At 41.8% G+C, this 13,916-nt stretch overlaps 1 protein-coding gene across 1 annotated transcript in view; it reads right to left on the bottom strand.

Moving 5' to 3' along the window:
• Window positions 1–12,773, bottom strand: part of CNTNAP2 (contactin associated protein 2) — a 1,059,914-nt gene extending 1,047,141 nt beyond the window's left edge. Inside the window, exons 1-2 of the mRNA XM_054564239.1 lie at window positions 12,629–12,773; window positions 12,077–12,187 (exon numbers count right to left, since the gene is read on the bottom strand). Coding sequence (XP_054420214.1) covers window positions 12,077–12,187; window positions 12,629–12,773 — 256 coding nt within the window. The remainder of the gene's footprint in view (window positions 1–12,076; window positions 12,188–12,628) is intronic.
• Between the last annotated feature and the right edge of the window lie 1,143 nt (window positions 12,774–13,916).

Below are 13,916 nucleotides of genomic sequence, written 5' to 3'. Positions count from 1 at the left end.
TGTTCAAAATACAACTGCTTGGTCTCAAATTTCTCTTTTACTTGTGGAAATTCAATAAAACAGTTTGAAGTGAAAATGAGCCGGCGATGGCGTCACTATCATTCTCTTTTGGAAATTACTTTCCATCATAACTGGTGAAGTCTTGAATTATACGCAGAGAAGATTGAACATAACATCTCAAAAATAATTATTTTTGCTTTACTTATTCCCTCACCTGATAGGGAGGAAATTGGGAAAATGGAATCAAGTTCCCTTGGCAGTCTGGACAGGTTCCCCAAAATTACGGTCATTCTACTAAATAATAACAAAATGGAAGGCAAATGTAACAATGCTGAATCTCGCATTTGGGATGGAGAAAACACTTCAGCCAGTCGTTGATAAGGATCGTGCACCCGGCTGTTGTTATTATTCACGCCGGATTATTTCCATCTCACACCAAACAGAGACCCAAGTCATGGCGTATCTGGTAGGTCTCAGACATCTTCTATTTTGTGCTTAAGTTTTCAGTTCTGTTATTCATTTCCTTTCACTTTGTACTGACTTACTGCTTTTTCTCCATGTGTGTTTTGAATATTAAGAATGTTAGGGACTAAAAAAAAATATTGCTTCTGTCAGTTTTGAGCATATTGCTGCTGCGCATCAGTAGTTTTTTCTTACTTCAATTCTTTTCTGGGAGATGGAATGTTGGTCTCAGTGTTTTGTTCCAATCTTTGCTGTTCTCACATGTATAATATTTCAAGTGCAGTTACATCATTGTAGCCTGCCATCTCATCTCATACAAAATCAGAAACAAGACTACAGAAGGCTCAACTGTGGCCACCCTTTTAATGTAGACAGAAAAAAAGGTGGGTCTTTTCAAAATGTATGATTACATGTAAGTATTTAAAACATTATTACTTTTGGTTATTTTAAAACAAAGATAATGAGCACACAAAGAAATGATAAAGTAAGTCTATACGTCTCAAAAATAAAACAGAGACACAGTCTGTGTCCTGAAACCCCAGTGGGAAAGCTTCAGCTATGCCCTACAACCAGCTCAAATACCATGCCAACATCTTGTAGACAGCAGCTCACACAGGCAGGGAAGGCGTGGGAAACAGGGCGGTAGAATGCTCTTAAAGTCAGAAGAGTTTGTTTCAAATGCTCACATCTGCTGTTAGCTGTGAGCTTGGGCAGGAATCTAAACTTTCTTGAATTTAAGTGTTGTTGTTTTTTTTTAATTCCCAAAACCGAACCTTGTTACCTCTACATTCTTTCCCAGGGTTTTTGTAGGGACCAGATGGGATGTCGGGCATACGCAGATGCACGAGACAGGGCTTGCGTTAAACGCACACCCAGTCCCCGGGCCAGACAAACAAATCTACAATACAACACCGTTCACTAGGTTCTGAGGCAGAAATAAAGGCATGGCGCACCTTGAAAACCAGAGAGACGCCTGACTACTCATTAGCGTTGACTTTTTACAAAGGTGATGCCTGGACTCACTACCTAAGGACAAGCGACTTAAAAATGTTCAAGCTCTGCCTTGGACAGGTGGCTCAGGTGGTTGGAGCATTGTTCCGTAAACCTGAAAGGTCTCAGGTTCGACCCCTCGTCAGGGAATATATGGGAGACAACCGATCGACCAATGTTTCTTTCTCTCTTTCTCTATCTCAAATCAATAAACATATCTTGAGGTGCGGATTAAAAAACATGCTGAAGCTTAGTATGAAGAATGAGCCATATACTAAAATCTGGAGGCCAGTAGGAACCGCTTATAATCTGACACAGGTTGGACAAAAGGTACGGAAGGACTGGTGTGGGGGGAAAAATGACACCCTCTGGTTTTCAGCTTCCCTGGGCATCTTAGATTGGGGAAGGTCCCCGGTTCGGCCCTCCTGTGTCTCCCTCCTGTCGGGAAGGTCCGAACGCTCAGGTTAATCGTCTTCCTTCTGAGAACCTATCTGACCCGAAAGGGCTGGGTGGCCTTATCAAAAAATAAAAGAATAGGCTCTAGCAATCACTCGTAAGTCTCTAACAGCACAGAAACGCGTAAACTACAGAAGCCTGCAGTTGCCACTTCCACTTTTTTCAGAACATGCAGGGAGGAAGAGTAAGGGAGTCTGCCAATATGGTGAGACCTCGCTTAATCCCATCAATAGGCAATTTTACCAAAGGCTAATGGATACAAACAAGAATTAAGTTCCTGCAGCAACTCATCGATGTTATAATCAAACAACATCGAATGGAATGACATTATTGGAGGCCCTATAGTACTTTTCTCCACTGTAACAATAGAACCTATTGGGCACATCCAGTGTTCTAAGCATCCCTTGAAAACCAAACAAAATCAACGACAACAAAAAACTCAGATTAATAAACCATTGAAATACACTATATGCGCCAGAAATAAGCTAGGAAAAAACCCACCAAGTGTGTGTAATTGTGCATTGTCATAATACGGTCAGGCACAAACTTTCTCATACAAAACAATGCCCCTGGAAGCAGAGGTCTTCCTGGCGGTGCCCGTTGGCTGATGTGAAGGTAACAGACACAGTTCAGACACGGATCCTCCAACTGAAATCAATGCATCGCCCAGCGATTTCAAAGCGGGACACAGATACAAAGGCCATAAATTCCAGAAGCGGCCGAGAAGGAAAACAAAGCAAAATAAAAATGGACAACATGAATTCCTTACGTTGCTAAGAAAATAAAACAGCTAAGGAAAAGTAAAATGAAAGTGACCTGTGGGCGAAAACCCGGGGAATCAAACTTCCCAGCTTCCATGTTTACATTTTAATGGTAAGGAGGCGGGAACAATGAAAGGAGACTGTCCTAACTGTCACGGTTTATTGTCAGCAGTATTCGTGCCAAACATATATCTCATTGTGAAGCCAGGGCCCAAGTAAACAGAATTGATTGCTCACGGTCAGAGCATAGAAAAGGCAGAATGCTAACAAAGGCCGGACTGCTTTGAATTGTGATTAGTGACAATATTTTTAGAATTCATAGGGAGGTAATCTAATTTCTTTTTGTTCTTCCCAAAGAAAACGGTGTGAAAAAGCCATTAATTTGCTAAAGGTATTAAGATAAAGGTCTATTCATTCTAATAAGTATGACCTAAGCAGGTAGCTAATAGAGCCATAACTAGATTAAATCCTTCCAGTGATCCTGGAAATAATTTAGTCTGTTTTCTTCTTCTTCTTCTTCTTTTTTTTTTTTTTTCTTGTCTCTTATTGAATGAAATAAAGGGAAAGAGGCAAACAGGCAGAAAGCAGGGAACTTTCTCTAATTACGGAAGAGCAGATATTGAAGAATGATGCAGGGTATCATCTGGTAGGAGGAAATGTAGCGTTTGAAGCCTAGTTTTCACAAGCGGGGCTGCCTGTGCCCTAACCTTGTCTAATAAATGGACCCAGATAGCGCCCTCCTGTGGTCAGTCGATGGGCGTTTCCCGAGACCAACAGAGACCGCTCATTTCCAGCTTCTGTCTCAAAGGCTACAGGGTTGCCCCTGAAACCCAGTGTGGGCTCCTTTGGGGCTCGACACAAGCTGAACGGACCCATGGATGGAATGTGCTGTAGCCTAAAGGCACTCGGGAGCCACTGGATGCAGCCGCGCCAACGGAAGCCTCCTCAATGCCCAAAACAGCCTCAGATAAAAGGCATGGTTTAACATCATTATCCTGATGTACCTGTTTCAGTTTGAAAGCATCGATGCCACGGGGCCATTTCCCAATTGTCCTGCATGTACATTCCATAAAATTAATTTTAAATGTGTAAATGACGCTGATAATGTTTGCTATTGTTATCTATTCTCCATCATTGTCTGGGCGACAATTAGTTACATCAGCGACTGGATGGCTTGCATCATTTCTTTGGAAACAGAACTGTTTGCAAATATTTACTATGGATTAAATAAGTTCTTCAACATAGAAGCGATGAACGTTTGAAGTGTCAAATGGGTAGAATAATATATGCAATAAGTATAATTTGATATTATTGTCTGTTCAAGAAACTATTCTGAGAGTCAAATGTGTGTAATACCGTGTTAATGAACTGCTTTCAGACTGGGTGAAGAATTCCGTTTTAAGATGAATGCTCCTTCTGTTAATTTTACCATATTTTTCCCATCACCATTTAGTCCCCTTACACCCTCCTCCCCTCAGTCCCCACACTGTTGCCCACGTCCCTGCGTCCTTTTTGCCGTTTTGCTCCATCCCTCCTCCACCCCTCCCCCTTGCCCCGCCCTGAGCGGTCACCCTGCTCTCCATCTGAGTCTGTCTGCACTTGGCTAGTCAGTTCAGATGCCACGTTTCCCCACACCATGTGACCTGAGCTTTATAAGGCCAGTACCAAAAAGCATGGCTTTCAATGTTGCATGTAAAGTAAAATGACAAAGTCTTAGTTACAAAGATATATTATGAAGGGATTAGCTGGTTATTCACAAGACTCCCATTCTTTTAGACAACGAACTGCTCATCCTGTGCGACAGGAAGCGGGTCAGGCAGTGACTATTCGGGCGCCGCATCCCATTAGCAGCGGCAAGTGGGATGGCGCTGACCCTAACTCGGCTTCCGATTTTTCTCACAAACATGCCGGTATGTGCCACAAGCCAGGCAAAACAGCGACTTCCTTAAAATAATTAAAAAGGTCTTCAACTCAAATGCTCCCAGTCTAGGAACCCTTTTTCTAGTTAATTCTAGTTCTCTCTGCTAAACCCCAAACCACCTCTTTATCACATGATTATCAAGGACTGGTGGGGCACATTCAAAGCACATTAAACAAACCCCATGGCACCCAGCATGGGGCAGGATTTGGGAACAGCGTCTCTCAGAGCGAAGGGTGCTCTGGTGGCCTCTGGATACCCATGAGGGAGAGGGCCTCCTAGTCCCTAGGAAGGCCCGAGAGCACAGTGCGTGCCTGGCTGATCTGACTGTGGAACTGGGTGTTATATGCGCGGGTGGAGAGGACACCCAGGGAACACTGTTCTACGGGAAACGCTGCACAATCCAGCACAGATTTCTATGGGGAACATGATCAAAGGTATTAAAATTCCAACATCATAAAATCTGATGCCATGACAGAAAAATAGCAAGATTATTTGCAAATTAAAAAGGCATGTTTAAACAAATTATGAGTTATTTCCTGGTGACTATGCTTTTAATAGTTCATCATACCAAATGCCAGTCTTGCAAATGTATTGGGTATTGTAGATTTAATTTTTTAAAAGCTTCCAGTGAAGCCAAAATTTTGATTTATATTTGAAAATTGAAGAAAAAATAATAAATTAAAACCTACATTGGTGTCAGATGGCAGCTCTCATTCAGTTGCAGAGGCAAATAAAAAGACCTACTGAGAGCTTTAAAGAAAATCATTTAAATATATATTTTTAAAAATAGATTTTATAGGACTGAGAAGAAAACGATATACTTTTTTTTTTTTTTAATATTCATCCTAATGTCTGGAATAATTCTTCTTGACTTCTGAAGATCATAAAATTAATAAATATTACCTTGGATTCTATAAAATCTAACTCAAATGATATAAAGATAATAAGAACAAAATAACACTTTAAAATCACTGACATGCACTTTTTTTTTATTTGCATTGAAAGGAGTTTTGGGGGAAAAGACGTGGGCACCATTTACATTAATGTTAAGTAGTCACTTCGTGTGAAACTCATTAACATATTTACATCTTCCAATTGTTATCATAGCGTTTTTTCCTTAGACAATGACAGGGAATACAGTGGCAACGGCACGAAGTCTGGCTGTCCCTTTTTGGGGAGGTGCTGTTTTAGTGCGGACGCAGGCCCGTCATCCAGGTTTTATTTTTAGATATTGAGGGCTATTGGCGGCGAAGAGACTAATATTTAAATACAACAGACTTCATAGATGTCTTCGAATCTCCACCACAGCTCTGTTAAATTGTATAATTGATTACACATAAAAATATATAGAGGGGACCCAGACTTCCAAGATACCTTTGGTATTACTATTAATAGAATTCTTTCACTGTCAAAAGTTCCCGGTTCAGGTGATAAATTATATTGTACCCATAAAACTCAGGCAACTGAGATGCAGAAAATTTAAATAATTGACGAATCCCTTCCTCATCCTTGGCTGATTCCATATGGGAACCTAGTGACGCGTGAATAAGAGTCATTCTCGTCCCTCTGCTCGGCCCCACTTGGGGGCCAGCGAAAGCAGCAGGTGTTTGCAGGACAGTAATTTGAAGAGGAAGGAGGCCGGCCAGTCTAGACAGGAATGTCCACTATCTCAAAATGCTACATTAGAAAGCCAGCCTTCTGGATTTTCCTGTTTCCAAGGACCTAGCCTTAGGAGGCCCATGCTTCTAGGAAAGGTAACACACCAGCCAATGAATCCATAACAAAGCAACCGTGACTCATCGGTGAGTGGGAAGGAGCAGATTAAGAGACAGACTGAGTAAAGGGCAGAGGCAGGGGAAGAGAAAGAAGAAAAACAGTGAAAGGAAATGAGCCAACATGGACAGAAGTTCGCCAGTTGGGAAGATGAGTCTATTTCACAATTTCAGCCTTGATGTTCTCGTCTAAGGAGAGGGCTCCCTCATTAAGGTTCAAAATACTGCTTCATCTGGCAGACGCTGGCTGCCAGGAGCAGCCTTCAGGGGCAGGAGAGCAGATCAGGGACCGAAGAGAGAGGGGCGCCGGCTGCAGGCCTGCCCGGCTCGGAGAGGAAGGACCAAGGGCCCCGCGGAGCATTGTCACAGCTTCCTAGTGCGCCCGCTCCAGTTTGGGGCTCCATTAGCTCTGACAGACCCTTTTACTCTTTAAAGCAGAAAAGAGGAGAACAAGTAGAAACAAGACAAAAAAGGCGTTTACAAATGTAACGAAGGGGCATGACAATGAAGGGTGTCACAAAGGCGAGAAACGCTTTCCCGGAGCAGCAGGGACAGACCCTCTGAAGAGCAGAGTATGTGGGAATCTTTGCTGAGCCTCCCAGAAGCTTGTGAGAGGCAGTGCCACAAGATAGGTATGGACTGGACGTGCAACCTGAAGCAGAGGTTGGCGTTACGCACAGACAATGATAAAAGGATGGAAGCAATGATTTGACCAAGCCAAGGCATTGAGGCGCGGTGGCAATTGTTAACTCAGTGGTGTCTTTGAAGGGAAGGTAAAGAGTGTAGTTCTCTTTAAGATGCAAAGGTAGGCGTGAAGGGATCTGCTCCCACTGTCTTCCAGGTGTCTGATATACAACCTATTCCTCCCAGAAGTGATCATTGATCATCAGTCATGTGGCCACAAATGCAATCTGTTCTCCCTGCTGGACGAAATAAAGGTGAAATCCCTTCAAAAACCCCTGCCAACAATAATGCCCCGCCCTTTGCTTTGACTAGAAGAAACTCTTCCTAAAATGGGAGGAATTATCCTGGAAGAAAATCAAAAAAGAAAGAGTCTCTAAGAGACAGCAAGTGCAGAAGGATCTACCATAAACTGAAATAGCAAGGGGATAAAAAAGAAAGAAAGTCATCCAAGTGGTCCATCACGCAAGAAGCTCTGAGATCTCCTGACAGGGTTGCTCTGGCTTTGTAAACATAAGACGAACTTGTCTTAAACCTTCTCCCTCTTCGTAGGTTCTTTCTTTGGGCAAATTTGCACACAGCACTGATATTGCTTCCTCTGGTTTAATCGTGCATGGAAGAGTGTCAGATTTGAGCAGAAGGCATGGATGGTATCCCCAAATCTCTGGTCCCTCGTAGCTATGCCTCCTTAAAATCTAAAGTGCAGACTCCCGGTTAGTGTCTTTTGGGGTTCCTATATTTATTATTTTACTCTGTGAAATGGGGACAACGATAACTGTTTTTCATCAGGAGTTCTTCAGTAACCAGGAAGAAAAATGGACTCGGATCGGCTCAGGCAAGAGGATGTGACCATTAGAATTAGAAAGGTAACTTTCACAGACTCCAGAAGTGCAGCCAGGGTTATGTCATCAGGAGAGTGCGGACCCGGAGGGGAACAAGGATGGCCAGGACTTGCTCCACCTTCTACGTGGATCAAGTTGTCTCTGCTTTTACTTCTCTCCTGTTCTCCTGTTTACACGTGGCCCGTCCTGGTTCCCCCAGTTGCCCCCTCAGTTCCCAAATCTATGTCACGTAACAAAGAAAACAGAGACTCTGATGGCATTGCTGAGATCCTGGGCTCTCTCTCCTCATCTGTGGTTCGTGGGGGAACAAGAGGACCAGGTGGTGAAGGGCAGTCCCTTTGGACCAGTAGAAAGAGGGTGATTTCTAAAACAAAGGCATGTGAAGTAGAAAGCTGAGAGTTTGGCAGGAGGAATGATGGGCTTCGCTAACCTAACATTCTCTCTAACAAGGGTGTTGTGAAGATCAAGTGACATCTGGAACACTCACGAAAGCATTTTCCCATCTGTGAAATGCTATGTAAATGTAAGGTGGTGGGTACCTTATACACAGCTCTCAAAGGTTTGATATCTGTGCTACCTTTTGGCAAGAGGAGCCCATTAATTGCTGTTGACTCAGAATGACACAGATTGGAAAACTTTTGATGGATTAAGAATGTGGAGATAAATCCAGAATACAAATAACAGGAATTAGGTGCTGTTCTAAGACAGACAAACAAACAAACAAAACTTAAAACACGAGGCTCCAAAGACATGACTGAATTACAGGTAGATTTTCCATTTAAATACCCCATTTCTCCCTAGTTTGTCATGGACTGGTCCCTGGTATAAAGGCTGTAGCAGATGGATTTGTATTGTGGGGTTGCCAAAATTAAATTGTATAAATGTGTCAGTCTGTGCTCTGAGTGAATATTTGCATTTATACTCTGCTTCTCCATGTATTCATTAGCTCTATCTCTTCAAAATGTATTTGAGGAATATAATCTAAACAAATGATAATCATAAAAGTTGAAGCCAATGGTTATTAACATAATGCTCAATGAATTTGTTCTTTTATGTATTTGTATCATTAGTAACTTACATCCTTGTACCCTTCTGTGTTAGTTAGTACATGATATTCTTGCTTTCAGATGCTTATATGGTGTATCTATCAGGCGATTTCTGCCAATAGTGAAGCAAGAAAATATATCTCCAGCATTCCCAGCTTCCCTTACATATATCATTTATTTTCTCCCTGTGGAATTATCTGCTGCCTTTAATTATTTTTAAGAAGAGTAGTATCATGTTGTGCTAAAAAAGAAATCTATCCACAATCAATGCTGGTTATTTGCCATTTATACCTTAGTGTGAATTTCAGCCAGCATGGCTCCCTTCCCAAGAGTATTTGCATGTGAGCTTTCTGATGGCATAAAAAGCTTTCTTGTTTATGAAGATAACCATATCTGAATTTCTTTATGTTTTTCTTCTTCAGGAGGAAATAACCCTCCTTGTATTGCTTTCTACCTTGACCCACATTGAAGGCACAGCTAGCGCCCTGTATGTTTTGCGCAGAGGCAGAGCAGCATGCGGGTGGAGACACAACCAGCTGCATGACAGCCCCAAACAATTAGGTAGACAGTGCGGGATGGGGTTGGGGGGGCGTTACACACAGTTAGGCACAGTGCGCCACTGGCGAGCCAACGGGGTCTTTCAGGGTCAAAGAATAAGTACCTAGGGCTCCCCATAACGAACGCTGAGGCAATGGACCGCGGGCAAGTGTAAATCTGTGACGACAGCACGCACAGGGCTTGCTCCCAAAGGACCCCCGCCCCAGGCTGTCGTCCTGGTGCCTGACAATGCCCGCGCGGGTAATCGGAGGGAGGAACGGCTGCTCAAACGGCCAGGAAACCATGCCATTTGTTTTATAGTCTTTTGCTTTTGAAACAACTTTCTTTTTTGGAAATGCATTGTATCTCTATCTCTATCTATAGATACAGAATTCTACAGAGAAAGCTATTACAAACACACTCCTTCAATTCCAGGATCCAGGTTAAAATAAAGGTTTTAGAAATTTATGGTAGATACGTCACTGTGCATATATGAGTAGTTAAATAGAGAAGAATCTCTAAATAATTTAAAGTGGCATCCTGGACGATTTTAAAACAAAACCTGTTTAAACATAACTTCATTTAAATTCAATGAGTACAACAACAACACAAAAACTATTGATGTTTCTTCATAAAAATATTAGTTGTAAAAATTCAAAGACAAAATAAATTTGTGCTTAAAGTGACAGCTTTTGTGGCCTCCGACTCTGAAAAGTGAAGGGGGCAGCAGCCTGCATCTGTCTAATTCCTACAGGTATGTTTACATTCTTGCATCTGTCAAATTTGTACTCTGTCCCGCAACTGTAATTCCTAAGTTGGTTAGCCACAGTTTTATAATTAAATGGATTTATGGATCAGCACAGTCATTGGACCATGCTTCCTTTCTTCTTTCTTTTTTTCTATTCATCTTATTGTGGGTTAGATTGTATTATTTGTATTTTCAAAGAGGCTGCATGCTTGACGTGACCTGACTTGCCCAAATTCACTAGGTACAAAATTCATCAGTCATATTTCCCTGCAAAACTTTCTTTAAAAAACTTTTTTGAGTCTGCTTCTTCTCATCACAGTTGGGGTAGGTCTCTCAGTACCATGAGACTCCTTGTAGAAATGATTGCATCCTTTTGACATCTAGGCCTAGAGGTGTTCTTTCTTTTCTCTTATATTTTTGCTCTGCATTTCCTAGAACTAGGCTGCCTAAACTGCAGTAATTATTTGGGTAAGGCTCGTTCCCTGTTTTGTGTTTTTGTATCTACAGTATTTTTTGTTGTTGCTTTCAGTGACTTTTATAAAAGAGGAATGAATTACAGTTTTTAACAGTTTAACATGTGTAAGCAAAATTTTTGATAGTTTATAGTAATTCACCAGCTCTCTCATGCCCATAATCTGATGAATATCAGAATGTATAAAAAGAGCAGCTAATTAATATCAAAACTTATATATTTTTAAACTTATATCCCTTTACTTTTGCCTATGTATCTCTGTCTTTCATTGAGTCTTTACTGATGAAGTTCCCTTTTATACTTCTGTGCATCCTCTGGGTATATTAATCTGCACACATTATTCTATCTCTATCTTAACCTATTTTCTTCTCTGCTTTGGTCTTTCTGAATCTTTTTGCTAAATATCTTTTTTCTGATACTAGTTTTTCTTTCTTCCCATCTTCCTTCATTTTTCTCCCTATTTTGGGTTTTCTTTTGTTTCCTTTTTTTACCTTTGTTTATGTTTTTATCCTCCCGCCTTTCCTCTGCCCCTCTTTCCGTCTCTTTCTCTCTTTCTTTCCATCCGCCTATATTTATTCACTTTTATATTTCCTGAATTGGCTGTGATTTGAGTTTAGCATTCCCTGTTAAATAAAAATTATGGTCTTTGTTGGTTGATTTTTATTTATCCAAGAAAACAGTATCTCTTCCCTTTTAAGTTGCTGTTCATTGACATTTGTATCAGTGTTCCTTTCAGGCAAAAGAGTTTTAAGTTTCTGTCCTTAATCATCTTCTTTTACTCTCTGAGTGCCCCAGTCTACTTTGAAATTAGCATTTACTAATTAATACCATGACTTCAAAGTCAAAACCTCAAATTTAAGTTGCAAATGTATAGCTATTTTTTACACAGCTTTAATACCAGAAGTTAAATTCAGTGTACTGGGGCAGAAATCTTAAAGAGTCATAATAATTTATGCTGCATTTTCAATGGAAACTAAGTTGTACATTAATAAAGAGAAAAAAAGCAGTGAGCACAAAGTATTTTTTGCATGCATTGGACACATATTTGAAAGCAACTCTTTTTAACTTCTAAGTGATTTTCTGATTAACAAGAATTTCCTTAACTCAGAATTTTTATGTCACTTTGAATTCATTATCACATGCAACTCCAAAAACTTCTTCTTTTAAGTTACCATTTCTTATTTCCAGGCCAAATTTTTACTCCCCTATTGCGGCTGGGGAAAAAAATAAAGGATTACAGTACCCAGGAGTTTGTTAATAGGAGGAGAATGATTTGGGGTACCTGCTAATGGCTATTGTGCACTAAGATATATTTTAAGATTACAGCTATAAATATAGCATTTCTTATTGAACACACTTGCTGACACAGGAAAGAAACGTCGCCTTACCCCCTCGCTTGTTGATCTTGGCGTAGCCGGGAGAGTAGCTTGCAGACATGGAGGACGAGCTGCTGAAGGCTACGTGGGGGAGTCCAGAGACAAGGGGCTCATCGCATTTTTCTGAAAGAAAAAAAAGACAGAGGGAACTTCAATACAACCTGTAAATAACGATCGGTGTGTTTTTGTTAAAATAATATTGACTGTGGCAGAAATTTAAAAATCGATGACGCAATTTAGCAAAAGATAAGAATGTAGGCCAATTCGGTGATCACTCTAATAGATGGCAGGAACAGTTTAAACAGAGTTGTAACACGCTCTCTCAGGATCAGGAGCAAAGGTGAGGGCATTTGTTTAGCAGGCTTGGGAATCTGGCACCTCCTGACCATGGTCATTACAGGAACAGAGGGTTAGAGACGCTGAACTTGGAGGTGGGAAGACTAGGAAGAAACAGGTGTCGGGGAAGGTGAGCACAGTAATCATCAGCTTCAAACGCATCTCAAAGCCACGAGTTCCCATGTTCGAGCGGTCACCACCAGGTGACGCTTCAGTTTTATTCCTCACTTGGCCTCATGAGTGGCTTCACTTTTTCTGTCCGCTTCCCCACCACCAGCTCGTTCTCCGATTCCTTGGGGGGGTCTTTCTCATTTTCCTTACTTCCACATGCAAAGACCACAGGACTCAAGCCTTGCTCGGATTTCTTCTCCATCTGTTCTCACGGCCTGAGCGGCTGCACCGAGCCCTGTCTTCTCAGCCTGGAACATCCCAAATGCTACCGCCTCACGTCACCCCGGCCATCAGCCCCGAAAGACTGCCTAGCCTTCCCGCTCCCTCCTTTGTCCCCGTATTGTCTTTCTGCACATCACCGAAGGGACACTCTGAAAATTATTAAGGAGGTCATGTGACTCCTGTGCTCAAAATATCCACCGATTCCCGCTCTCAATCTCTCAGAATAAGGTATACACAGGTCGTTTCTCATTCTTGCCTCCTTGTCCAGGGCTCTCTAGCCACCAGGACCCCGCCCCTTCCTTCACAACCGTTGTTGCTGCGGCTGCTACAAGGCTCCGCCCTTATTCCTCCAAGGCTCCGCCCTCACTCCTTCCAGGCTCCGCCCTCATTTCCCCCAGGCTCCGCTCATTGCCACCTTTCATCCCTGCAGACAAGCTTAGTAAGTCCACCTGGCCGAAAGAGGGCGCTGCTACCATCACCCTCTGCAGCACCCACGTCCTGTCTCAACTTCCCTGCAGAGCACTGAGTGCCACCTGACACCTTATGTTTCCACTCATTTAATTGTTTAGTCGACTGGGAGATCTATGGAAATAAAGTTCTTAATAGTTTGCTTAATGTTTACTCTCCAGGGATCCGAACAGCACCTTTCACTTGATACACATTCTAAAAAACACTCGCAGAATGAATGAATGAGTGAATAACAACAAGAGTAACTAACCCTAACTAACCTTAGAGTCCTGAAGCACACTGGTCAGTTACAACGTGGCCCAGCACCTGATTTACAGAAAGGTGGTCTTAAGCCCCAACAAATGTTAGTACGCTCTCAGTCCTCTGTTCTATGACACAGAGAACCACACTACATATTCTACAAAGTTTTCTGCCTCACATATTTATAAACAAACCAAAAATTTTAGCAACAGAAGGAATGAACTAGTGTTCTTGAAAAGTCACTTGGGTGGAGTTAAGTCCCTAATAATACCGGGGAAATGAATTATTATTCATGATCTCATCCCTCAAGTGTGTACAAATTTGAAGTTAAAATGAACAAATCCATCCTTGTACAACATTGTTAGATTTATTATTTTTCTTAGTTATACTGTAAGTGCCTCTGGAAAATATGGCA

Source organism: Pteronotus mesoamericanus, unplaced genomic scaffold, assembly GCF_021234165.1.
Source record: "Pteronotus mesoamericanus isolate MK-2021 breed Mesoamerican mustached bat unplaced genomic scaffold, CSHL_Meso_final scaffold_85, whole genome shotgun sequence".
NCBI lineage: Eukaryota > Metazoa > Chordata > Mammalia > Chiroptera > Mormoopidae > Pteronotus > Pteronotus mesoamericanus.
The sequence above is the reverse complement of the archived record's forward strand: the minus strand, read 5'-3'. Positions and strand labels throughout refer to the sequence as shown.